This window comes from Spizellomyces punctatus, assembly GCF_000182565.1.
Source record: "Spizellomyces punctatus DAOM BR117 chromosome Unknown supercont1.11, whole genome shotgun sequence".
NCBI lineage: Eukaryota > Fungi > Chytridiomycota > Chytridiomycetes > Spizellomycetales > Spizellomycetaceae > Spizellomyces > Spizellomyces punctatus.
The window spans coordinates 746,771-772,369 of NW_015971547.1; the positions used below are offsets into that span (position 1 = coordinate 746,771).

Below are 25,599 nucleotides of genomic sequence, written 5' to 3' on the forward strand. Positions count from 1 at the left end.
TTTGTGGTATCACGTGAGCAAAGGTGTTTAACGCGGCATTGCAACGCAACCGCGAGATCAACCTCAACGGTAATGTTCAAGAAACTCACTACCAATTTTGCTCCTCAACGGGGAGCGCCGCTAAGTCCGGATCGAGCAGCAGAGATACTGCACAAAGCAGCCTCACTAGTAGACCAAACGTCTTTCGAATGGATTATTGTAGACAAGCCCGTTGGTAATGTTCTGGGGATAGATCATTAATTACTTAGAAAAAGGGTTCTAAATAATGCGTACGCAAGCAGACGGTTCCATCTTTGTGTTTCAACTTCATCCTTCAGAACCCCTCCCTGAGGATGGATATGGTGAGCTTGAGGTCAATATAGTTACGTCATGGCACGGCATGCAAACAGTACCTCAATACAGGGTGGATGGACGATGAAGCCGCGTTTCGCACTATTGTCGTCGACAAGGTATGGTGTTATGTCTTTACAATTAATGGAACCTGTGATGAACTACTTCTTCCTGCAGGAAATGGAAATTATATCCCGAAGCCAAGGCTTCGGCTACGGGGATAAAGTCGCCCACATGTATGTTACCCTGACACTGATAATATGTGGCATAATGTTAATTATTTGTTCTATAATATTATAGGACACGAAGACGCTACCGCTTGGTCCACTCTGACCTTCAGCTAATGCATTATCTCCAAATGCCTGATCCCGCCCGACATGTGCCAGTCCATCCGCAGCTCATCAAGGCCCCTCCCCGCGATCCCGCGACTTTACCTAATCTCACTGCTCGTGGCCCACCGCCTCCACAAATGGTACCACCGTATGGAATGGCACAGAGAGGGATGGCTGGTGCGGATCCCGCACATTATAAACATCTTGGTCATCGCAAACGTGGTCGGGTAAGTCACCATGTTGATGACCGTTGGGTTTTCGCACTTAATTATTGATAATAGATAAAGACGTCAATGCAACCTCGCGCTTTTCTAGAAGACGATCACGATCCGTCTGGGGGTACACATCTGATAGTGCAGTACCTCTGATGTCCCATCTATCGCTATAGCTAATGCTGTGTCCATAATAACAGACGAGTTAGATGGATCAGTAAGCCGTGCGGTGGCATTGGAAAGATACAAGCGGAACCACGAGTTCATTGACATGATATTTTCACCGTACCCCATTGGTGAATGGTCTCCCTCTCTCTATTAACATAGTTTGTGTTCCTAACAACTTAATTGCGCATAGCATCCATAATCCCTCCCCAAATAATATCGGACACGAGTGCCGACCGTCTAGAAGGTCTAAAGCGCCAGCAGGTGAGGAAGTGGAGGTCCTCTGCCGTCGTTTCAAGCGATGGTCTCATCCAACTGGAGTAGGTTGAAGTCGGTGAGGAGATGGGTAAACTTGCTCGGTCGAATGCAGACGAGATCAAAGAGTTTCAAGAGAAGTCTAAGAAGCTAAGTAAAGCTATTGATGTGATAAAGCATGCCAAGTCACTGCAGGTTTGTTCCTCAAGCACGCGCAAAACAAGTCGTTTCAAAGCATGCTCATATTTCCGTTCTTCAGGAGTTGGATGCTTTGGAAGCTGGGACAACAGCGGAGCTTTGAGCTCTGGTGAAACTCTCGACTACCTTTATATTTCGAAACTGTAGGAGCTCGCTTTAATCGGCCAGATACCCCAATCTGGTGGCTTAATTGTACATACTAGCCTGAACAACGAACACAAACTGTCTGATATTTTACACCGCCGTTCTCTTCATGACACAACGACCAATCGCTAGTCACATGGCGACACCATACCCTTCAAAATTTCTCAGTATGATGCCCACTTCCACATGCACCTTTCCCATTGAGCATGTCGTTAGCCTGAATCGATCCGACGGAGTATGTACCATGTCGGGATTTTTGAGTGCCGGTGAGGAATTGAGAAAATATGCTGCAGGTTGGGTCGTGTCAGCAATCGTGTAGCGCCTCATTCTGGTACAGGTAAACTAGGCAATACTTACACCATACTTCGTCCCAGAAAGATGTAACAGGCCGCCATGTCACAATATCTAGAGCGTGCTCGCCAGGTGTGGTTGGGATATGTACGAACCCGTACCCATCTAACATGACAAAACTGTCAATTGGCGCCTCATGTAGTAAAGAAACTGAAATCCGAAATATACATAGTTCGTTCCGTCCAAAAGAATCTCGCCGAAAAACTTGAACTTGGAGCTTTGGCCATCCCGTCACGCTTTTCGTCGCGTAGTGGATGTCTTCAAACGGACCCCATCCTTCTGTTAGATTCAAACCATTACCTACACCAATTGAACCTCCAGGCTACCTATTGGATGGCTCCAGACTGTAAATCTATCATCCTAAAAGTTTCAAATTTAAGCAAAATCCATTATTAAAGCAGCGAAACCTTACATGCGCTACGGCACTTGATGCAAACCTCTGGTACATCCACCTGCGTCAACCCCTCGGTTGCTCCTTCGAGGATTTTCCACCCATCACCGGCTATGACCCTCCATTTGCAACACAGCTCTGGGCGCGGAAAGTTGGATGCACCTACAAGGGAGCCGATAATATGCAGTTCTGCCATGACGTCCAGAAAGCACACTTGTTGAATTACGCGAATGCTGGACGCGGTCGCCTTGGGCGGGTCCGTTACATAATCCACGATCGTGGGGTACAATTCTTGAAAGCGATGCAGATGTAAACGAGCCAGAAGCAAACATTATTGGAAACTACCAAGATTCATATAATGATATGACAAACTCCATTTTATTCAACGACATGCCAATTGAGAGCACGATCCATGTTAAACACAATTTGGTCAGGTTGAGTTGTTCAAATTGGAGCTCAAGGTGGTTATTCCTCCTTAACGGGACTGGCTAAAGCGACGCGGCTGCTATATCCTATGAGGTGTCTGACCACTGTTACCTCCACCAATTCCATTTATTCTTCTGGGTCTCTGTTAGAATTTCACAAGAGAAGAATACACTTCAGATGATAGTATCTTTAACGAAGAATGCAAGATTTCTTGAGAGACTGTTTTCAGAAACAAGCATATCGAAGAATCAACTTTTGGTATTGGGCCTAGAACGGATCCGTAGCTCTCTGTCGAGTCGTTTATCCTACATCCGCACAATGCTCGTGAAAAAGAGGGATTCGGTCCGAGCGGCGACCATTGACCAGTTACGGTCTTAAATATGTGCCTCTTCAATTATTCACTGGTCTTCGTAGGCGGCTTCAAACATCGGCGTCGAGGATATCCTGAAATTCGCAGGGTAAGCTACTTTAAAAAGAAGAGCAAATGGAAGCAGGCGGTATTGCTGGATGTGTTGGACCAGGTCCTATGTAAAGGACTTCACTTACTTCAACCCCAGACTGTGTCACTTTGATCCTCACTTTCAACCTGGTGCTCTATACGGACAACAAGAGGAGCATGCCTGTCCGATGATGGTCTACTCCAAGGACGAGTTCGTATTTCAGACAACGGACGATACGATGACAATGTATCTGCAACAGAGGGACAAAGTACCTAAATTGCACTCGATTCGAGTACCATGAAGAATATCATTCAAACCTATCTTTCGGATTGCTGCCTTCGCCAACACTAACATGGTCGCAAATATATACAAAGTAGTGGGTTGCTCAAGGCGCTGGTCTACGATGAAACTCTTTATCATCAACGAGATCTCAATGGAACCAGTATCCGCTTCTAAACACGCTGGTCTGTTATCACCGCCGATATCCTGTACAACGTTTTTTGCTTCCAGAAATCGGCAGCTCCCGCGTGTAGTAGAGGTGAAATACGAGTATACCAATTTGAAAACCGAAAAAAGGTCTCTTGTGCTACAATCACATATCGTTGATGAAAACGCCTCCCTACGAGAAGGAACAGGATGCTCGACTACGTGTACCAGTGCCCCGGTGGCCTGAGTGAACACGGAGGACCGTATTATATATGTTATGCATATGGATCTGAAGAGAGTGCATGCCCGTAAGATGCTGGGGCTGGACGCAAGAGGAGGGAGTCTGGGTGGTTCGACGTGCTCCAGAAAAATTCAAAGAAACGGATATAACCCCTTCAAAGTCTGGTATGCTGCATGCGGATGAACCAGAGGAGCTGGATGTGAAGTCTCAGGTTATCTAGCTGAGCAAGGATCTACCGGTGATGTTCATTAAGCAAGCTACAAAGCTCAGTAGCCTGATACTTATCGAATAGACTGCTACGACTTGGACGACGCGCATCTGCGAAGTTGGCATTTTGCAGCGATTGTTGTCGAAGACGCCACGACAACGATCTGCCAGGACCTTTTTTCAGACGAGGTTCCCACCTTCACACCCCATTCGTCCTCAAAATCCACGCCTCAAAGCTCTACCACTCAAGGCGCCTTCACGGTGCTTCAACCCCAAGTATATCTCTGATCGTCGCAGTATCGCATTGGAAAGATACGATATACACATTGAAATTTGGAAACATCCTCCTTTGGAAAAGGTTGAATTAGTGAACCAGCTGCAAAAGGACGTAGGAGACCTATTTGGAACTGCATCACATGGGTTCGTGCCCTGCGTGTGGGATTCAATTGGGTTGACTACAGGCTCGATCATGATATATATCACACCAATGACAAGAAGATGTGAGGGTAGATTCTTTGAATAGAAATATGGCAATGCCAGCAACTTATGGAGCCGTGAACGTCCCGGGTGGACCGTAGGATCAAAAGATAAGATGGGTACCGTGTTCTTTAGCCTTCACAGGTTTACCGTACTTTGACTACTGGGCTTACAATTATGGGCCTATCGACACTCGTATCCACATAGAACTATTGTGATTGTGAATTCTCTTTTGTAATTTTCCTCAAAAGATGAGATTCCAGCCATGATGCTCTATCGCTACCTAAGATCCTACAGTGGGTCCAACGGTGGGTGCAAGGCAGATGTCAGCTTCAGAAGCTTAGTAGCATCACGTGGCAATTGAGCACCACGATGCTCGAGAAGACCCAGCGATGAGCGATGACCGTCCTCAACAATATCGTTCATTCATTCCCGTGTTTCTAAAAAGGTACTTTCAAATGTTTCTCCATCCATCCATCCATACAGATTGCGGAAAGGAGGATTGTGTGATGGTTCTGGTTTTCCCTGGGTCCTTTACGAGGATGGTATTCGATGGATGGATGACATGAAATGACCATGGGCATGCACGAATGATGAACTAAATTATGACCCATTTGCGATTACTAGGGTAAAGCCTGATTATCGGGAGCAATGGTAGGTTCCAAAAACAATGCTTGCCGTTGGTTGATCTTTCATGCTCACCCAGTTCTTTATGTTAGGCCAAGTCAAAGGTTCGTAACAGTTCGGTTGGTGGGCCAGGGCGATTTAGGCGGGGATAGATGCTCTGTTGAGAGATCGGGTGTTATGCCTCATAGATTCGAAAGGATGGAGAAGGCTATGCCAGCCCAGGAAATGGAATCGAAGGACGATCTGCTAATGTTCTGTTCGCCTACAGAACCACACCAACCACAACCAGAACCGTAAGGCTCACCGCAACGGTATCAAGAAGCCAAAGGCCAACCGTCACCCTTCCCTCCGAGGAGTTGACCCCAAGTTCCTTCGCAACCAGCGGTTTGCAAAGAAGGGCAGCCTTGGTAAGATATAGGGGTTCGATTGGCGAGAAGGACGATTGGCTGTACTAAAGTATTCGTTCGTTTGCAGCCGCATTGAAAAAGCAGGAATAAGTAGAAATTGTGTGTGATTGGTGATAATACACGAAAATCCGCTTCCAGAAGGAATGAACTCCTGGACCTGCTGAAATTGACATTTGACCATACCACTGTTGGCTGTTCATCCTCGTCCAAAGAACGAAACTGTGAGAGGCGAAGTCCCAATACCACCGCAGAACTAGTATTCCTTTTGACCATACAGACACTTTCCATTATTGTCCTTATTCGTTGTCATTATACTCTTATACCAAAATACTAGGGTAAGACAGGTCTACTGAGCCAAGATTCCCGCGCCTGTTGGAGGTGCTGCCCTATTTTCATTCGTCAGCGTTTTAATCAACTCTTCCAGCGGCGCCAACTCCTTCTTATCAATTAAAGCAAACTCCTGCACAAAAAACACAAAATGCTTGAAGCTGGTATTCAGATGCGCTTCTTCTCCCAAAGCCACAATCTTCGGAAAGTGTGCATGATATATGTGCGCATATACTCGGAACAGTCGTTTAAAGATGTTTTTGACAATTGACGGGAAACTTTTCGGAAACGGTACACCAATTTTCGAAGGGAATATGGCTTCATCGTCCAGTTGGGCTTGCACCCATGTCATCAGGTAATCAACATATTCGGGAGCAGAGACTTTAACTGGCTTTTTGAACTGCACGCCGTCGCACCAGTGATATTCGTACTTTGGACCAGCAGACATAACGGGGCATTCGGATGGCGTACAGAACTCCGTGATTGTCCCGTATAGCATGTTAATTTGGTTGAAGAAGTCAACCGTGTTGACTGCAAGCCACTCGTTCAAGTCTTCACCCTCTGGAAGAGCAACGGCGAGTCGAAGATTTCCGGAGCCAAGCGTCGCCTCTGCATACTTCTTCAATTGATATTGTTTTGTGCCTTCGGGTATGTTCCGCTTGGGTTTAAACGTTTTGTTCTGATTGGAAGAAATATCGTGAAAACACGTTCTCCTGGACAAGTGCCTCAAAACTGCATACGAGAAAGCCCTCTGCCAATCACCAGGCTCAGAAGCCTACCCCTTTTAGTCCAAAGAAGCTCATTGCACTTGTATGTGTGGGGAAGTTGGCACGTAAAGCAAATCGTAAGCCCTCAAATTAAGCTCGTACACGTATGAAAAGGTATGCAAGTAATCAGAATTCAATCAAACAAGGAGAATTGAGTAATAGAAAGCCAGAAGTTCGTGCTAACAATATTCGTGCGTTCCAAAACCTCAGGATGTCGGCGATTGCCCAAATGCCCCCACTGTTGACTTCTAGACGCTGGTAGCTGCTTACGCTCCAATACCAAGCCACGAAGTTGTGGCTGGTGTCTCTCGGTCAACGTATCGAGTCTGTCGTCGGAGACTTCGTGAGCGAATCTACCCACCGCCCACTTTGCCAAAGTTCCCACTATCCGCCGCTTGTACATATATTCTAAACCGGCGTTAGAGGCTGTTGATATCTGTCCTTCCTTATCTGCTGCGCTCGTGGAAAGGTGTCCAGAGATCTGCCCTGTCACGAAAAGGGCATTTGGTCGCGGAACAGGATCACTTTGCTATCTTACACGTATGCTTTATAACTTTGGTTGGATATCCGGTTCTTGAAATTGAGCTTCCAATAATTTCCTGTTGCAACATTGCCGTAGTGATTGACCTGAAAGTCTCAAGTGAACGTTTATCTGCGCATGGGGATTTTCTAATAATGGTGGTGGACCCCATGCAACATAAAACGGAAACCGTAATAGAGTCTTGGTCGATGGTCAAAAAAGAGCATGTAGTGAAGGAAGAGCGATTATCTTGGCACCTGACGGGGTCTCCAGAAGAGCACAGATCGGTGGTTATTGAGGCAGAGCCTGTGCCGACCCCGCCCACGCTTGCGGATGGTGACGTGAAAGACCCTCCCGCACCCATATCCTGTGATAAGCCAACCTGCTCCACGCCGGAAGTTGCAGAGAAGGTTAGCAAAACGTACACGCATATCCTTTCCAATGAGTTCAAGGGAGGGGCGAACGGGAAGACTCCCAGTGATGAATATATGATCTGCGATTGTCGATATGTACCAGGTACGTGCAAGCTATGCATCAGTATCTGTGTCGTTTGGCTTTGGGTCGTATGTCCAGACATTAATGTGCTCAATAATGCCAGGCCAAAATATGCGACATCAGGCCTGCGGGGAAGAGTCGAACTGTATAAACAAGGAGCTTTTTATAGAGTGTATGGGAGAAACATGCCCCGCCGGGCAATATTGTCAGAACCGAAGGTTGGTACGGAAAGTCGAATTCTACGGATAGTACGACGCCTTAGCGGTATTTTCAGATTCCAAAACCGACATTACGCGCCCATCGAAATCTTTGAAACTGAGAAGAAGGGCTTCGGCCTTCGGGCTACGGCGCCTATTCGCGGGTATGTGCAAGCAGCATCGATAAGGTAATACCGCAGGTCATCTTTGACTAAATCACTGTTTTGTAGAGGCTCCTTCATAATAGAGTACTGCGGAGAAGTCATCACTGGTGCAATGTTTAAGAAAAGGATCCAAGAATATGATAAACAGGGGCGAAAGCATTTTTATTTCATGAGCCTGAAGGCAAATGAGGTACGTCGGTGCATTCACAAAGATCAGATATAATAGATCACGTCATCTGACGCTTGGTCCGCAGTTTATCGATGCCTCAAAGAAAGGCAATATGTCTCGTTTCATGAATCATAGCTGCTCCCCAAATTGTGCGTTACATAAATGGGTGGTGGGATCAAACTGGAGAATAGGAATCTTCGCTCTACGTGACCTTGACGTGGGTGAAGAATTGTCATTTGACTATAAGTTCGAACGTTATGGGTAAGGCAATTGGGCCATACAAAGTTGGCTTCTTTTTACCTAATGCGCTTTTGGATTGCAGTGCAAAGGCGCAGGAATGCTTTTGTGGCTCCGCCAATTGCAAAGGCTACATCGGGGGAAAGCAAGCAGAGATTGTCATGAATTCCGATGACGGTAGGGTTGTTGCATCGTCCAATGTTCAGAGCCTTCTAGTTACTCAGCGGTACTTTTGCTTGCGATGCAGAAGGAGATAGTGATATGGAAAACTCAGAAACAGACAAGCCACGTGCTACTCGTCGACGTAAACGAGGTGGCGAGGACAGCGACTATGAAGGGGAGGCGGTTAGGCAGGTTGGTAATGAAGAAGGAGCATGCTGACACTGTACGAGAGCATAAACATTGTGCTTTGCAGGAGGCAGAATGTCTACATAATGCAGAAGATGTTCAGGTTGTCACACGATCCTTGTTTCGCCATGCGGCCAAACCAAAGAGAATTATGCGGCTTCTTAGCAAAATCGAGGTGTGTTGGTTAGCACTGCCTGTGGTATTCGTATATTGAAAAGATAATAACTTCCCAATTGGATAGAACACGAACGCGCTTCCTTTGCAGCGGCGCTTTATCTGGGGACATGGGCTCTCCGTTCTCAAAATGTGTCTTCGCGAATACACAGGGAAAAATGCCGCAATTTGTTTACAGGTTAGATCGGGGACACAGTGTACAGCTATTGTTTGCAACATTACTAATAGGCTTTTCTTTGGACCAGGTGTTACGTATATTGCGCATGCTTCCTATCGCATCTAAGAATACCGCTGAGAAAGTCGAGGATTGTGTAGTCAAGCTAGCAGAGCTACCCGATTTGGAGATATCTACGATTGCCAAAGAGGTAAAGTGATCGTCAGCTGTCGTGTTTCTGAAGTGCCACGCGAATACTAAATCTTTTCGCAGCTTGTTGAGAGTTGGTCCACATTGCAAAGTGTCTACAAAATCCCAAAACGAATTCCTCCGGTAAGTGAAAAACAAGCTTTGCCATATTGTTCCTTATAGTAAAAAATGCTTTGGACAGCCCCCAGACAGCGATGCACCAAAGGAGGCCACCGGTCAAGACTCTCCATCTCAAAATGGTGGATCTAAACGCTCCTACGATGAACCTGATGGGGATAGAGTTGAATCGTATTCGCCGCGGTCAAAGCGCTCCAGAAGTGATGACCGCGAGGGAGAGCGTCGATATTCTAGTTCCGATAGTCGGAATCGGCATGATATGTACCGACCTTCCTATTTTGCATCTCGGGCGTACCCACCGGAATACGCCGACTATGAAACACGGTCACCGTGGTCGCGTCGTGGATCAGGAAATAATGATAGCGATTACTCTGGTCAGCGACCGTACCCTCGCTCAGCTGTTCCTTCCCATAATTCGTCGGTATCTGGCAGCCCTCGATATGGACACGCGCCATATCCGGATCACAGGACCACATACTCCAGCGAGCATGAGCACACCCCCAGGCGTCCGTCGCAAGCAGATCGCCCGCTACCGCTAGGATGGAAAGCGACACGTACGGAGGATGGTGCCGTTTACTATTATAATGTTAATACACGGGAAGCGCAGTGGGAGTTTCCTTCCGAGTCCGGTGAACCCGCTAATGATGAGCGCGCGACGTTACCCTCGATGTTACCTGGGGTATCGGAATCCGCAATCAGGGCGGTTGTGGAAGAAGCCAACGCGGTGCAGTCGTCACCAGAAAAGCCGTCACCTCACAAGGAGAAACGGGTTAGCCACCCAACATCAAGTACGTCAGATTTTCCGAAGAAGCTCAAAGTAGAGGTAAGTCTTGAGTGCCGCGCACAATTACATTCATAGACTGAAGTTCACAGTACTACTTTCAGATCGGTAATTTTGTCGTCAAGCAGATGTCAAAATACAAAATTCCGTCCGAAAAATTCAAGGATTTGGCACGAGCTGTAGGGGTCATGATGCTACTTGCAGCACGCGCCTATTTTGCTGAACCTTGACTATTTCTTAGGTAACAAAGGCATTAGTCGACAAAGAGCGAAGAACGCATAGCTTGAACGACAATAGTGAGCTTTCGGAGCATAAGAAGAGTAAAATCAAGATTTATGTGAAGGAGTACTGCAAGCGGAACGGTTACTTACCAAAGTTACAGGGGGGACCTAGCCCCGCAACGACTGGGCGTGGCAACGGCAATGATAATATACGATCGTAAAGCGGAGCGATGTGTACATAACCAACACAATAATGATTTATGGAACTTGGACAACAGTGGAAAGTAAAAGATGAGATGATGAGTTTGATGTGATCTTTGGTGCGCCCGCCGTTTGAGGAACCTGCGAAAAGCGCCTGAGCCCGTCTTCCAAAGCGCTGTCGTCGATGTCTTACGTGAGCGTGTGGCGCTTGTGGCGTCGGAAGATGACGCGAGTTGTGGCGCAGACCCATCCTCCAGATTTGTCCCTAGGTTCCCGACGGTCCAGTAATTCTTTGGGACATACCGGCAACAATCGAGAACAGTCCCGGCCATGCACAGAGCTTTAAGACATATATTGGCGGCACAACGCCTGCGCCCGTTTAGTCGGAACTATTCTGTTGTGGGCACCGATGCGACGGTGGTTCGTGGCCTCGTGGGCGCGATTGGGAACACGCCGTTAATCCGCCTCAATAAACTTAGTGAACAGACGGGTTGCGACATACTGGGAAAAGCTGAATGGATGAACCCTGGTTGGTGAACCTCAGCCAAAACGATGATTTGCCCGTCTACTAGTGCTAAACTCAGGCGAATGTCTGCAGGGGGATCTGTCAAGGATCGTGCAGCTTTGTACGTTGTAAAGAACGCCGAAGAACTGGGGCAACTGAAACCAGGAGGAACTGTGGTAGAAGGGACCGCAGGAAATACAGGAATTGGGTTGGCACACGTTTGCCGGTCAAAGGGATATAATCTCGTAATGTGAGTGAAAAGTTTTCATTACTCGTATGCTCCTTTGCTAACACCTAGCCTAAATTCCAGATACATGCCCAACACACAAAGTCAGGAAAAGATTGATCTTCTACGGATGCTTGGTGCCGATGTTCGGCCAGTTCCTGCTGTACCTTTTACCGACCCTGCCAACTACAATCACCAAGCCAAAGCATTTGCAGAGTCCCTTCCCAATGCTGTGTGGACAAATCAATTTGATAATGTACGAAACATGAAGTCTTGTCGCATTGATCCTTGCAAATGACTAAGAATGAATTTTAATATATAGGTCGCGAATCGGCAAGCGCACATCGAGACCACTGGACCCGAGATTTGGCGTCAAACTGGCGGCAAGCTGGATGGTTTCGTATGTGCCACAGGAACCGGTGGCACATTAGCTGGTACAGCAAGATATCTGAAAGAAAAGTCAGATGGCCAGGTGAAGGTGTTTATTGCTGACCCGCCAGGCTCCGTATTGTACGCATATAAAAAAGAGGGCCAGCTGACGCGCACGGGCGACTCTTCCATTACGGAGGGAATCGGCCAAGGTCGTCTTACGGACAATCTGGCTCCTGACTGGAAACTGATTGATGATGCTGTGCATATCCCAGACGCGGAGACGATCGAGATGGTGTATCGTCTATTGGACGAGGAAGGCATCTTCATTGGTGCTAGCTCGGCATTGAACGTTGTGGCAGCGACAAAGATGGCCCAGCAACTAGGACCTGGTAAACGAATCGCCACTATGATCTGCGACGGCGCCGCCAGGTATCAATCACGATTGTTCAGCAAGGCGTGGTTGGAGAGCAAGGGCTTGTTAGATGCAATTCCCCAACATTTACATAAATACATTCTCTTAGCATAGGGCGTATTTGTAGCGTAGTAAAACAAATCAATATCTTTAGAAGCATCTCCATCCATTCTACAGGTAAAAAAATATACATATAGCGTATTTACACATTATACAATTAGTGCATCAAAGTCGCGCCATATAAGAGACATCCATCTGGCAAAGCTTATGCGGATTAACGGCATTGGATATCAAGTCTAGAATGGTTTGATTTGCCGGCTCACACCGCTCGATGCCCTGAAAGATGGGATATTAATCAGCATATGGGAATAACAAGGAGCTAACGTTTTTGCCCTACCCGCTCTCTTTCTGCTCTGCACGCGATGCCGTGAGTCCGCTTCAGAACAAGGTCTACATTTTGCGTAACAAATTCCCTGAGTTGCGCCTCCTGTAATGGTGGCTTGCGAGCAATGTTTTGCCACGTTACTAATTCGTCACGGACAAAGATACTGAGATAGTCTTCTAGTTCATACTACATATAATCGTTTGGTGAGTTCCTCATGCATTTCCTCTGTCTTCCACGCTGCGATACATACATCTGGTTCTGTCAATGCACGTCCGATAGCTTGAAGGGAAGATGCAAAGACGCCTTCCACGCCAATGGGCGTTAGGAACGTTTGTATGTTGGGTGTAAACCGGAACGGTACCGGCTCCCCATTTGAAAACAAATATGTGGTAGTAGACAAACCTTACAAAACCACGTTAGGACGCTTTGTCACCACGCAGCGAAAAGTGAAACCGATGACTCACTTGGTAACAGGTCCGATGCCCATATGCTGCCAGAACGACGAGAGATGTGGAACTTGTGAGGTGTTCTCTGTCCAACGCTCATCACATGCGTCATGAACGTCACCGCTGCCAATGACTGGGTAAAGTGCTTTCGCATGGTCCACAACTCTCCATATGATGCCAGGCTCTTCGTGATGAACTAGTACACAGAGGGGTTTTAATGAGGCAATGTCAGAGGGTGCACATGAGAATGATATCACCTTTGTCAAGATATTGTCCGGCATGAACTTCGATGCAATGTCCTCCAAAAGTTCAGCTTTCAAATTTAGCATCTCAACTTTATCCAGTTTCTTGATACAGCCAAGATTAGCTACTATGTCCGGTGACCTGAACACGGCGAAATACTCACCCCGCGCTTAGCAAACTCCTCAGAAGCATATACGTCACGCATGCGATTGATGTAAAACATAATCGGGTCATCCTTGTGCTGTCCTTTCTGGGCACAATAATCTTCCCAAATTTCTTGCAACGTGATGTAACTAGGATCATCCTGCACCAGTCGGACAGTAGGTGCAAGCGGTACGATAATGGGAAGGTGGAAGGAGAGATTTCGTCGTCGACTTTCTCTCCGTCGTTCCATGACGCTGTTGAGAATGCGGAAGAGCTGGATGATCCGTTCCTCCCGACGGCAATGTCTTGCAGCCGGATGCTGGACGCTGAACGGATGGAAAGTTCCATCGTGACCCCGAATCGTAAAGCGGCGGTGACAGGCAAGGTAGCCACGTATCAAATCGACCTCCGGTTCAAAACGGTCGATGCGCACAAAGTCTTTGTTATTGTCCTTCATCAAGAAGTACTGTCCAGGTACTTCAATGTCCTCAAATTTCTGATATTCGAATTCTACAAGCCAGTGACTGAAGTGCTCGAGATGTTGTCGCCGTGGGCGGCTGTCAAGCAAGATTTCCAACTTGTCCCGCCACTCTCTAAACCGCTCTACAAGCTGTGCAAGGTTCGGCTTACTCTTAATGAAATCTTGTTCAAATGCCGCCTTGTATTTGATGTGATTCGGGTACATGCTTTCAGCAAATCGCAACAGATTCACCTCCGTAGCGGGAGACAAAGCTCCCCCTTGATCTCCTGCATCGCGAGAAAGTTGCTGCAAAAACATCTGAACACCGTCATTGAGCAGGGCTACTATTAACCGATAAATGTCCTCGTCAGTGGTCGGTTTTAATCTTTGCATTATCTGGTCCAACATCGTTTCCATAGACAGGGCAAGAAGTGGGAATGCAGTCTTGACAACGGCATTGACTTCCTCGAGATGCTCCCAGGGCGTGTACCTTCGCTGGGTTACGGCGGAAGTTCCATTAGTGGCCTGCGCGGATGCCGCATCACCTTGTTGTGGCCCCTGGGGTTCAGTATTGGTTGGAGTCTGAGGAGGCTGATCCGGTTGGCGGGGTGCACCAGCAGATGTGGTGGATGCTGCCTGCTTTTTTGATATCAAGTAATCATCGCGTGCCGTCCGCAACTGGAAATAGAGAGCCTACAGAAATGAGAGCAAGTGAGCACATTACAATATTCAGTAGATTTTATGCCTTGAGCATAGGATATCATACCTGCGGGTACTGCTTCGCAATCTTCTTGAGTATCTCCTTTGCTTGGGAAGCTTCTTTGTTCGACAGGGCAGCCAGAAGTTGTGGTATAAATGTAATCCAATACCAGATCGGAACATCACCCTTGTACTCGTCGAACGCGTTGGCAATTGTATTCTCATTATCATCCAAGCTCAATAGCCATAATATCCGTGCCAAGAACTTTCGTGAGCGGGCATTCTGATAGATACCGGCAGCCTGCAAGTAGCAGTTCATAGCCCCAGCACCATATTTGATCTCCGTAGGTCGTTCTTTGAACATACGATCGTTATACTGGGCAAAAGCTGCCCAACCTTTCGCTAATGTCGTCTCAAGTTGAATAGAGGAAGAGAACGCTTTTTCTGCATCGTCATGAAGGTTCAATTTTGCAAAGAAGATGCCCTTTAAGGCAAAGAATTCTGCCTTTTGCTGGGGATTGAAGTAGAGCAGATTCGTATTGTTGATCACATCAAGACCGGTAGCGTAATCAGTGGCATTCACGAAATAGCTTTTAGCTTGCTCGCGCAATTTGAAGAACGCCTCATGAATCTCAATGTTTGGCAGTGTGTAAATTTTGCTCAGCGAGTCGTTGCAGACATCGATCAACTGATGTTTCCGCGCGACGTGAGCGAATCGGTTGATGGTCCATGCCGTTTCATGGTATCCGCGAAACGCCACAGAGCTCGGATTATCTCTCACACCGTTCCCATTGTGTTGCACATTAAGCTGAGGAATCAGTGGAAGGTATGCCTTGTTCACTATCTGAAACACGTGCTGACGCCAAGCAACAATATCACTCCACAAGGTAATGTCATCCCACATGTTCGGAAGTCGATCTCGCCAAGTGGTGAAGATTCCTTTTAGTTCCTGTTGCTTATCTTGTATGTTCACCACTGTAGTCGTATTGAGGATCTGTTGTATCTGAGCTCCCTCATGTAATTCCACAAACTGCTGGAAGGTATGCAACAGAGGTATATGGGCATTGAGTCCTTGTTTTGGTAGGATGAACCAGCGCTTTAAGCTGCTTTGCACCCCTTCGTCGCAAAGCTTATGGAATTCCGCTTGGCGTTCGGGTCCTTCTTGGTATCTTAACAGTAAACTGAACGACTGAAAGACCTTCCGTCGAGGGCTATCTTGCATCGATTCTAACGCAGTCTGCAGCGACTCGCGTTCACTGGTCCAGTCAGAGAGTCGCCACGCGCATTCCAAAAATAATTCTGCATTGGCCTCCTGTTTCGACAAGTCGGTCAAGAGATCCCACTGCTGTAACCGCTCTGCTGAATAGACCCAATGATCCTCCCAAAGTCGGTATTCGGATTCAGTAAATGGCAAAACGCCTGTTCGCGCCTTCGCTTGGGCGGCTTCATACAGCCGTTGAGCTTGAGCCCACATACCCCCTTGCTCATAGGATATCGCCGCATTCGTCTCAGCAAAAAGGCTGCGTCGTCGCCACAGTCCGTAGAAGTAATCAGCTTCAGAGAGGCTCCAGAAAATCTCACAGAGGGCATCAATCGTGCTCTCTCTAATTTTCTCATCCTCTTTCGCTGCCAATACTCCGGCGAACCGCGTGTCCACAATGGACTGTTGTAGCAACTCCACTGCAATGTACCAGGCGTCGTATGTCTTCCCTAAATATCGTACTAGCTGAGGGGGTAACCGAGGTTGGATTGCTGCCTCGCACTGGCAAATGCCCTCAAGTAACGCTTGAATGACGTTGGGTCGCATATCAACCTGTTTGATATGGTAGTCCTTCGCCAGCAGAGGTATTATAACCTTATGTACGTCATGCCGCTCTCGAGGGTTGAGCAAACCCCAACAGAGCGGGAATATATCAACCCACATTGCGTAGGTGACGTTATCGTCAGAGTACAACAGCTGACGAAGTGAATCCACAAGGGTTTCCAATGTGAGCGACTGGAGATCACGCAAAAACTCGCGGTGATGTTCCATGACAGCCGGAAAGCGTTCGTCACTTGTTGTTGTGCTTTCGATTGCCATATTATCTTCCGAGGCATCCAGCGCAGTTATAGAGGCAGTTCGGTAACCCGGCGCGCACGTATGCAGGTGGTCTGTGGTCAATACACTTCCAAGTAGTAGATCGAGCGCTTGCCGGAGCCAGAAGTATGATGCGAGGTGATCCCAGTTTTGCACGCCCAGAATATAGTTGAGACGGATATACACCGATTTGCCGATGCTCTGGTGGAATATATCGGCAAATCTTCGTCGTATCGACGGATTCTCGTTCTTGGTTCCCATCAAAAATGCTTGTTCCAGACGAACGGTAAGCTCTGACCGAGCAAAAGACGAGGTGCTGTAGATGATAGCCACCAGATCTAGATACTCCTCCAACAGTTTTTGATCACCGCGAATGTCAAACGACATCATCATTTTGACCAGAAGATTGGATTTTTCTTTAATCGTCGGGAAGGATTCGGCACTCCCGAGAACCCAGTGACGCACCATGTTCAATATAGTACGTAGCAACTCAGTGTCTGCTGAAAAGTCCATCAGCTGTACTAACGATTGCAGGAATATTCTTCTGTGTTCACCCATCTGCGACACGCGAGGATTCAACAAACCAAGAAGCATGACCAGGAGGCGCGAGGGTGAATCCGGAGGCGGTGTCGCTTGTCCTAGTGGTTGGTCTTGATGATCTTTGACCAATTTCGCTAGCAATTTCATCAAATCAGTCAGATAGACATGCTCAGATCTCGCTTGTACACTGCTGATTAAGGATAGCACACAATAAATGTGAGACGGAGAATTGTTCGCAGTTGGGGGGTTGCTTGCTGCGGCCGAAGCCGAAGTAACTTCTTTCAGCCCTGTCTGGATTTTGGATTCAATCATTTTGGTGAAGGTCGACAAGGCTTCCGACGGTTCCTCGTCTCTCATTACGTCGATTGCGTCGAATAGGCGACTGATCACTGGCGTGAGCATCTTTGAAATGCGAACATTGTCTGTCTTGACCCATCTATCCACGCATTTATGAATATAGGCAATGTTCGATATGATCCACTCTTCCGACTTAAACTCCGTGACGATAGCCAGGATCTGGACGGCGTTCGAGATTTGATTCATGTGATTTTCAGCAACCTCCAGCGTTACAGCCCTTTCAAAGTTTACCAGGTTGACCTCGACGTCAGGCCACACCTTCAAGCACTCGCGTACGAGGCTCACGACACGGAAGGACGTTCCCTTCTTCTGGATAGAATCCGTCAAGCTGCTGGCAATGCGGATCAAATAGGAGAGTACAGTAGCATGATCTTCGCTGCTAATGATGCTTTCTTTCGGTTCAGCTTCTTCTTTGACAGGAGCGGAAACAACGGGTTTGTCTACATCCATGGCGTCGGGTTCGGCGCTCGCGTGTCTCTTGGGAGTCACCGGACCGCTACTTGCGACTGATTTACGCTTCTCCCCAACTAGTGCATTTCAAGGCACGATATTGAGTATAATGGTTAGATGATAGATCCTTTTCTACAGGAGACGGGAGATGTCATTCTTACCATTACCGTCCCCGTACGGCTCCCAGTCCATTGGATCTTCCCCCGTTTCCATGCCCAAATGACGTCTATCCCACTGCAACAACAGATCACAAAGATCGACCGTTAAAAGTCGTGATTCTGGGGTGGCATGTGTAGAAAAAGCCAATTTCATCAGCGATTTGACGACTCCTGGCACGAAAAGGTGTTTCCAATCGTAAAAGAGATCCGGGTATCGGGCTAACAGCTGGTAAATCGTTACCAACTGCGGGAAGCTATGACCGTCCTCGATAATAATCTTTCGCGCCCATCGCACATACAAAGGCAAGGATGATTGCGCCTCTCCCGACACATTGATACCTATCCGCTTCGGAAGCACTGGGAATAGGATATCAAGCGCTTGACGGACGAGCACGCGCCCTTGGGGTGTATCCGATTGATGAGCTCGCAGGAGCGCAATATATATCTGAACGACAATTCTCGCCGGAGTTTCGTACTCTTCAATCCACCGCGCCAGTAAAACATATGCAGCTTGCTTGCAAATGACGTCTTCAAGCTTGATATTATTCCACGCAAATTTGATCACGTCCTTTCGCGTTTCGCGAGGGACATATTGGACGAGAAGAGATGTGAACTGTAGCAATTCTACCTTGAAGCTGTCGTGGAGATTCAGAGCTATCCCAGTTTCCGAATGTAAAGGAAGCCAAATCTTTTTGTGAATCGTGTTAATGATATTGGTGTCCAGTACCTCTGCCGCTTCGCCCTTCTCGAGGGAGGCTCTTAACATCGGTGTCACCAACAGCCGCAAAATACGGGCTTTGCGGCTCTGACTTTTCGAGACATCGTCAAATATTTCGAGATATCTCTCAAGGATGGACCGTTTATGTTGCGGACCGTAGCGCATTATAACATCATCGAATAGATACTGTCTAATGAGCCCCGTGTCGATGACGTCCTCTTGCTCAAACACCTCCATGATCTCGAACAATGCGCCAATGTCATCGGGCTCCGCCTTGAGGTAAGATATGTAAATTTCTACAATATATTGAGTGAACTGTCCCGGGGGGTGCGTCGTATCGCTCCAGTTGATCGGCTGTGCCCGGTGTACCTTCCACAACTGCGCAACATTCTCCAAAATCACTTTATTCTGAGCCAACCAGTCTGGCTGCCAGCGACATAATTCACCGACAATCAAAACACCCCGAACGTGCCGAGCAGTAGCATCCGTTCCCTCTTCCGGGTATCCAATCGACTTTGCCACCAGTGCATCCACGCTCTTCATGACCTCCAAACGAAAGACGGATGCTTCTGTCGAGGCCAGTAGATCAATCAGAAGTTCTCCATATGGTGCTTGATGTAAGTTGTCAAAGAAGAGAGTTACGGCTTCCGCGGGATATCTATTCAAAAACTTGATCAGAGGAGGGCGGAAAGGACTTGATATCGTACGTCGCAGATGACCCTCCAATGACAGAATCTCTTTGATCATATCGTCCATGAACACATTCGCAGTTGCGGGCAACAAAGGGAAGATATCCAAGATGGCCACCATCACCTTGATGTCCTCGATCTCGGTCAGGGGTTTCCCTGACACCTCGGCTAACATGGTTGGAGTTCCCCACTGGCGGAGGTGGTCCAAAAGCTTCTTACCAATCTCGACCTTGAAGTAATTTGTCAGTAGCTCTAATAGCCGAGCCAACCCTTCCAATCCAGCTACGTTCAGCCGTTTGTGATCTGACAGATTAACCAAGATTGGGCGCAGGCCGGCCTGAAGTTGCTCCTTCGGAAGCTTCCCTTGCTGATTAAGAATCTGTTGCAAACCTAAAGTGTGATTGATTTTGTGAGCATTAACCGGCATCCTCGATGTGATAACTTCACCCACCTTTAAATGCGGTATCCACGACCTCGGGAGATTTCGAATATAGAGATTTGAAGAACACTGAGACAATACGAGACCTCGTATTTGCTTGTCTGGGAGCCTGAAAATCCGCACACGCCATGGCTGCGGACAAAAGCTTAAGGCAAACCACACGAAGGCTGATCAATGAGTTGGCATTCTTGACGTGAGAGGTCTTGCTCACTAATGCTTGATCCTCAGCGTCCGCCAAAGCCAACGCCTCCTGGATCAATCGCATCAATTCGTCTCCAAACACAAGGAGCGGCGGTCGTAATGACAAACAATAGGTGATGGCGTCAATGTGGCCAATCTGCATAGCAAACGGCAACGCTCGGAGCGGCTTGGCAAAAATCCGTTGCAGCAGTGTTTGCTTCACAGGCGATAGCAGCTCAGTAACCTCACTACCAGTTAAATCAGCCAACAACTGTAATGCCGATTGAATCGTTTCCCGAACCGCACCGCTGGAATCCGACAACTCTGAGATCAGCAAAGAAATTAGGCTGTGAAACTTTGCCTGACGTAGGGATGTGCCTTCTTCTCCTTCTGGTCGATTACAGACTTTAAGTACATGTGATAGAGTCTGGGTTGCATCTTCCACACTACCCATTGCCATATCGGGTGACCTGTCCTTGAGAACGTACAAAAGCGCCTTGACAAACTCTAATTGATGACTGAGCATCCACTTGGTTCCCATATGTAATTGCGAACTGAAAATGGCAATACCGAGACAGCCTCCTGTCCTATGGAACCACTCCTGTTGATAACAGCAGGAACAGAAGCGAGAGGCAATGGTATGCATGACAGGCAGCTCATCTGCTGCTTCTTTGCCGCCAAGAACTACCACGCAGGTATCGTAGAAGAGTTGAATGGCCTTTTCGGCCAGATGTCGTCGGTCTTGGCTTTCCGATGTGATGACCTCGACCACCGCTTCAAGAAAACCGTTCACGGAGGACGACCTGCCTGTAGCCAGCAGACCTTTCGCATTGTCAGGCTTTGTAGCCTTCTGTGCTTCAACCGTCTCCGCTATGCTTAACATGGCAAAGTGACGGCATAGGTGTTCAACTAGTGGCCACGCCTGTTCGCGTAGCGCGCCCTCTGTTGAGGCTATGAAAATGGCGGCGATGGCTCGCGTCACCGCCTTCTCATGCGATTCTCTCTTATCACCTGTGATCAGAGGGGGATCGATGAAAGGGTGCACATCTTCATTGGCGGCTTCTGCTTTCTCCACTTCGCTCTGTTTCACACCTTCCATATCGACGGATCCAGGCTTCTCCTCCTGCTTGACCCTCCCCAAAAATTGTTGAGCAAGCCCGTGGAGCCGCTGAGCGTAATCATCCGTACCGTCATCAACATCAAGCAGCAATGGCAGACATGCTTTGGCAAAGATGAATGCTTGCTCCTTAAAATGCAGCGAGCTTCCAGAGTCGTCCAATATGCGACCTGACAAGTCCAGGATGTTGTCCAGTGCTATCGTACTCGGTTCAGCCCCATGAAAAGGTAGTGAAACCTCCAGTTGCTTCTCCCTGTTAATAATGTGAAGGAGGTCTACCGGATCCTTGACATACCGCCTGTTGCGACCACCCAGTTTTCCAAGGATTCGCACCGCTGCATGGCTATGAGTCTGGTTGTACGGTAGCGGCTTCAGATGTTTGCGGAGAGCAGCCATCAAATCTTTCAACACCGGACGCATAATGGGTTCGAGAAAGTCTTGTGTCAGGTTATCAACGCAGAGTTCCAGTGTACGCAAGCCCTGGCTGACAAGCTCTGGCCCAGCCTCCAAAGCAAGCACCAGAGGCTTCATCAAGTATGACAGATACGGTAGAAGCACACTGAGCCGGACTGGCACCGTTAGGCAAAGTTCGACAAATAACTCTCGTAGATGCGGTTGGTGAGCAGTTGCTAGCAAACCATTCAGCCCCTCCAGAAGCACTTGAAGGAGGGGTAACACTTCCTGATAGAGCATTTCGAACCGGCCGCCTCCAATACTTCTAAACAGTGCACGGAGGAGAAGAAAATAGTTCAAGGATTCCTTTGCTTTAGTCGACAATTTCATTGAAGTCATAATTATGTTTCCGATCTGAGGTCGAAGGACGGCTTCATTCTTCTCCGGGAAAAGTGTCACTGACATGAACAGTAGCTTGAACAGCCGCAGCATGACGGATGCATAAAGCGGATCTGAATCGCCTAATTTTTCGAGCCGATCCACCAGAAAGCGAAGCATCAATCCCGCAAATGTTGGTGATACAATCGTGCTAGCGAGAAAGTACTGCGGTAGAGCGAGGACAGAAATGTTCTTCAAAATCTGTTCGAAAATGAAATCAATTTGTGACGAGAATACATCTTGGAAGACTGGCGGCTCAATCAAGGTAAAAGTGGATGCAAAGGCCTCAAAAACTTCCTTTTCTTCTTTCGAGCCAATGATGTTCGGCGAAATCTTTTCATTTACATTCGTCGTTCCCCCTTCTTGATTCATCGAGTCTATGATCCAGTAGTCGAAGCATCCCAGACCGTCTCTGAGTGTACATATTAAAACATCAACATCCTCTCGTGAAAAGCCACGAGCTACGGTGTTCCAGGCTTCTGGGCTTTTTCCTTGAGGGGGAGGGGGATTACAAAGGCGCAACGCATTCAGTATGGCTTTAAGCCCCTGGACCATGTTTTTGAATAGGAATCGGATATCTGTGCCAAAGTCAGTGAAGCAGTCTGGTAGATGTATCAGCAATCACCGACTTACGCACCTTTAACGACATCAGGTGACCCCTCAAATGCTCGAATGTATGTTCGAATTGGTTGCGCATATCCAAGGTCGAGGTAACCATCCGTATCAGACAGCAACGGCGTTCCTTCGGACGCTTTTTGGGATTGGGGTGGCTGAGTCTTTTTCCGTCGATGATGCTCGAGGACAACCGGAAATGCCATGCGTAGGGAAGTAAACTTTGATGCAAATGTGCGTAGTATTCTCAATAGCAAGCCACGTGCTTCGCGCTTGTCGTCCAATCCAGCAAGGCAGTCGACAATGTTTAACAGCAACTTTGCGCACATTGTCTGGATATTTGGGGCAAAGTTCGGATCATGCAGATTTCGCGAGTACATATGAATGGCACGGGAAAGTTGTGCAATTGAAAGATCGGCACGGACGTGATGTATCAAGTCCACAAGGACACTGTGTGCAATGGGTCTGCAAACAAGGCATAAGGTAAGGCTCTCCTCCCGGCAATCAGAAATAGAAATGATAACTTACCGCAGGGTCTCCTTGGCGGTCACTCCACTCCCTACCAACACATCCTCATTTAAAAGAATATCGACGTGTTTGACAAACGCATGGCGGAAGTCCGTGTACCAAATATGCCGTGTAGCTACCAACAGCTCCTGATATATGGCAACTCGTCACATCAGCTTTCCTCATGTCACAAATATCTGATAAGGCATAACACAGAGCAAACCTTGCGGGTAGCAGCGGCATCAGGCGGGCACGATCTCATCAAGACCACGACAGCATCTGCAATTTGCTGCTGATACGGCTTCAAAATTGGTACAAAACTCCTCAAAATGTACGCAATGAATGAGACAGTCTGTAAGATTGTGACGGTAAGGTACTGGATGAAAGACTCGCGCGAACGACACAAACTCACCTTCACTTGCAGCATGATAAAATCTGTGAGCGCGGCCCGATTTCTCACGTTTGCGCTTATTCCAACGTATACAACACCAGCCGCGTCAGCGTCAGCCAGCTCCTGTCGTTGCTGGGCAGGGAGTAGAGTCAAACACTGAAATACGGTTCAAAGCGTTCAGTAATGAGGACGTAAAATGTCAGTGAATCCGGGTCTTACGTGAATGATCAGGGGAACAAACACCGGTACATTTGCATTAACGTATTTTCGATAGAGTTGAAAAAGAAGAGCAATAATTATCGGACACTCTGTCAGTACTTTGAAACTGTACAGACTTTTCTGCAAGACTCGAGTAGAAGGCTCTCCACTATCGCTTTGCGCCGGCGACCCTGGCGGTGGGAGGGTAGGTTGCGGCATTACAGGCTGAAAACAAGCGCCAATTTGTCAGTCCCATCGTCAAAAACGCAACATTGACATGATGCAACATACAGTGCTGGCAGCCGACTCATCAAAGACGTCCTTCACAGCCTGCTCCATGTTCCGGTACATCTCCTGTACGATATCAAAAAACGGCTGAACCCAATCTTCCAAGGCTGCCTTATAAGCCTTATGTAGATCCACCATAATCTTGAGGGCCAAACATCCATTGTCTTCGTTATCTTCCCGCAGGACATGCATGAGTGCCTTCATAAGGTCCGGCATCAACCCTTTCAGTGTGTCATTCTGTGGCAATCGTTGTATTATCTCCAGAACAGTGTTTCGCAGTTTCTGTGGTATACATGTGTCAATGAACTGCAAAAGCTAGTGTAAACGGCGCCACAGCATACTTGGATTGGAGAATTGCTGATGAAAGCAGGTTGCTCCTCAGTGAGGATAGCAAAGAATCTAGGGGCAAGAGTGGTAATGAGCCGCTGCTGATCATCGTCTTGAAATGATTCGATCGATTCACGGAGGTCGTTGACGAGGCGGAGACGTGATTGATTATCTGCAGGGAACAATCCATCGATATCCTCGCACTGCATTGAACAAACGCGCAGAAACCAACCTAAAGATGTGTCTGACAAGCGCTCAGCATACGCTAAGAAGAAAGAAATTAGATGTTAGGGATCGTCTGCCCTCGCGAGAAATGTCCGACCCATCACTTGGCACGACAGAGTAAAACGTACAATCGCAGTTCACGAGGCTCAACTGCTGCTGAGTGTTCAGTGGCTGTCATAAGTTCGTAATGAGTATCAAGCTATAAGTTCACCTTGCAGCCCCAACTCCGAAGAACACTTACTTGTGACATGTTGGCACCCACCCCTACTCGGGCGGAGGTTGCAACCCAACACAGGCAGCAAACGAACCTATGGCAGTAACTGCGTGACGAGTACTAGTTGTAATTAGTGAAACGTCATGCAGGATGTTGTAGAGTGGTCCTACAAAGTGTGCGATCTAGGCCTGCGATCTAGGGAACCGAGGGAGTAGCAAGTTGCTCACTCGAACGAGTGCTGGCCGGCTTGGTTGGGTGCTTCTCACGTGATGAATTCACATTGGAGTGTGATTGTAGTGCACTGTCATCAGGCTTTGAGGCCAGGAGCAACTAAGTTGACGGCAGTTGACCGACTTTTTCTTAATGGATACCGCTTGCGATTAGAGAGTTTCAAAAGCGGGGTCCTTCCATCGACGTTACAGGACGTTGGCATTGGCTGCAAAAAGGCCAATTGCATGCAGCTTGTGTGGTTATATTGACTGGATATTCCACATGGGTCGCTAATCGAATGAAGCTACAGACTCAACAGTCAGGGATAGCAGTTCGAGCAACAAGCTGATAGATGCGAGTCAGGTTTAACGATTGATAATCCGCAAAGGGCATGCATCATGCGACAAATTGACCACGCTATCTATGTGATGGTAGTAGTACAACCATGGTTATGAAGGACAGGGCTCT

General features: G+C 47.8%; 6 protein-coding genes across 7 annotated transcripts; 3 read left to right on the forward strand and 3 right to left on the reverse strand.

Moving 5' to 3' along the window:
• Positions 1 to 13: 13 nt before the first annotated feature.
• On the forward strand, positions 14 to 1,747 carry SPPG_06320. 2 transcript variants are annotated; one of them, XM_016754536.1, is made up of 10 exons: positions 14 to 214; positions 282 to 341; positions 403 to 449; positions 508 to 566; positions 631 to 889; positions 944 to 1,001; positions 1,075 to 1,170; positions 1,233 to 1,303; positions 1,364 to 1,489; positions 1,554 to 1,747. In XM_016754536.1, exons 1-10 carry the CDS (start codon positions 73 to 75, stop codon positions 1,593 to 1,595), a joined length of 960 nt encoding a protein of 319 aa, XP_016606680.1. In that variant the 5' UTR covers positions 14 to 72; the 3' UTR covers positions 1,596 to 1,747. The 2 variants fall into 2 exon arrangements, with proteins under 2 accessions (XP_016606680.1, XP_016606679.1); XM_016754535.1 differs by having other exon boundaries at positions 950 to 1,001.
• Positions 1,599 to 2,594, reverse strand: SPPG_06321 (uncharacterized protein). The gene is made up of 5 exons (XM_016754537.1): positions 2,425 to 2,594; positions 2,314 to 2,347; positions 2,156 to 2,245; positions 1,994 to 2,092; positions 1,599 to 1,923 (listed from the first exon to the last, which is right to left on the reverse strand). The coding sequence occupies exons 1-5, from the start codon at positions 2,572 to 2,574 to the stop codon at positions 1,769 to 1,771; spliced, it is 528 nt and encodes a 175-aa protein (XP_016606681.1). The 5' UTR covers positions 2,575 to 2,594; the 3' UTR covers positions 1,599 to 1,768.
• A 3,217-nt stretch (positions 2,595 to 5,811) lies between these two features.
• On the reverse strand, positions 5,812 to 6,962 carry SPPG_06323 (mps one binder kinase activator-like 1A). The gene is made up of 2 exons (XM_016754538.1): positions 6,736 to 6,962; positions 5,812 to 6,635 (listed from the first exon to the last, which is right to left on the reverse strand). The coding sequence occupies exons 1-2, from the start codon at positions 6,757 to 6,759 to the stop codon at positions 5,976 to 5,978; spliced, it is 684 nt and encodes a 227-aa protein (XP_016606682.1). The 5' UTR covers positions 6,760 to 6,962; the 3' UTR covers positions 5,812 to 5,975.
• Positions 6,963 to 7,398: 436 nt separating this feature from the next.
• On the forward strand, positions 7,399 to 10,731 carry SPPG_06324 (uncharacterized protein; the record flags this gene model as incomplete). Its single annotated transcript, XM_016754539.1, has 14 exons — positions 7,399 to 7,759; positions 7,842 to 7,956; positions 8,013 to 8,099; positions 8,166 to 8,289; positions 8,354 to 8,529; positions 8,591 to 8,682; positions 8,753 to 8,859; positions 8,921 to 9,028; positions 9,095 to 9,205; positions 9,273 to 9,392; positions 9,455 to 9,514; positions 9,573 to 10,331; positions 10,394 to 10,468; positions 10,531 to 10,731. The coding sequence occupies 14 exons, from the start codon at positions 7,399 to 7,401 to the stop codon at positions 10,729 to 10,731; spliced, it is 2,496 nt and encodes an 831-aa protein (XP_016606683.1).
• A 310-nt stretch (positions 10,732 to 11,041) lies between these two features.
• Positions 11,042 to 12,340, forward strand: SPPG_06325 (cysteine synthase; the record flags this gene model as incomplete). Its single annotated transcript, XM_016754540.1, has 4 exons — positions 11,042 to 11,240; positions 11,310 to 11,466; positions 11,527 to 11,698; positions 11,765 to 12,340. The coding sequence occupies 4 exons, from the start codon at positions 11,042 to 11,044 to the stop codon at positions 12,338 to 12,340; spliced, it is 1,104 nt and encodes a 367-aa protein (XP_016606684.1).
• SPPG_06326 (histone acetyltransferase TRA1) lies at positions 12,275 to 25,051 on the reverse strand. Its single transcript, XM_016754541.1, has 19 exons — positions 24,949 to 25,051; positions 24,836 to 24,878; positions 24,715 to 24,747; positions 24,497 to 24,654; positions 24,159 to 24,437; positions 23,889 to 24,092; positions 23,691 to 23,825; positions 23,502 to 23,630; positions 23,300 to 23,427; positions 22,797 to 23,236; positions 20,044 to 22,737; positions 18,189 to 19,982; positions 14,671 to 18,104; positions 13,464 to 14,597; positions 13,315 to 13,404; positions 13,076 to 13,253; positions 12,862 to 13,013; positions 12,624 to 12,797; positions 12,275 to 12,562 (listed from the first exon to the last, which is right to left on the reverse strand). The coding sequence occupies exons 1-19, from the start codon at positions 24,955 to 24,957 to the stop codon at positions 12,452 to 12,454; spliced, it is 11,319 nt and encodes a 3,772-aa protein (XP_016606685.1). The 5' UTR covers positions 24,958 to 25,051; the 3' UTR covers positions 12,275 to 12,451.
• Between the last annotated feature and the right edge of the window lie 548 nt (positions 25,052 to 25,599).

Excerpts from the sequence above, each read along its gene's own strand:
- SPPG_06320 (XM_016754536.1), top strand. The coding sequence starts at position 73 with ATGTTCAAGAAACTCACTACCAATTTTGCTCCTCAACGGGGAGCGCCG. Across the intron at positions 215-281 it reads TATTGTAGACAAGCCCGTTG|ACGGTTCCATCTTTGTGTTT; the intron begins GTAATGTTCTGG and ends GTACGCAAGCAG. Across the intron at positions 890-943 it reads GTCATCGCAAACGTGGTCGG|ATAAAGACGTCAATGCAACC; the intron begins GTAAGTCACCAT and ends TATTGATAATAG.
- SPPG_06321 (XM_016754537.1), bottom strand. The coding sequence starts at position 2,574 with ATGGCAGAACTGCATATTATCGGCTCCCTTGTAGGTGCATCCAACTTT. Across the intron at positions 2,093-2,155 it reads TTTTGGACGGAACGAACTAT|ATGGGTACGGGTTCGTACAT; the intron begins GTATATTTCGGA and ends TTGTCATGTTAG. Across the intron at positions 1,924-1,993 it reads TTTCTGGGACGAAGTATGGT|CATATTTTCTCAATTCCTCA; the intron begins GTAAGTATTGCC and ends CCCAACCTGCAG.
- SPPG_06323 (XM_016754538.1), bottom strand. The coding sequence starts at position 6,759 with ATGAGCTTCTTTGGACTAAAAGGG. Across the intron at positions 6,636-6,735 it reads GCTTCTTTGGACTAAAAGGG|AACAAAACGTTTAAACCCAA; the intron begins GTAGGCTTCTGA and ends TCTTCCAATCAG.
- SPPG_06326 (XM_016754541.1), bottom strand. Across the intron at positions 19,983-20,043 it reads CGTGGATACCGCATTTAAAG|GTTTGCAACAGATTCTTAAT; the intron begins GTGGGTGAAGTT and ends ATCACACTTTAG. Across the intron at positions 13,254-13,314 it reads CGGACAATATCTTGACAAAG|TTCATCACGAAGAGCCTGGC; the intron begins GTGATATCATTC and ends TCTGTGTACTAG.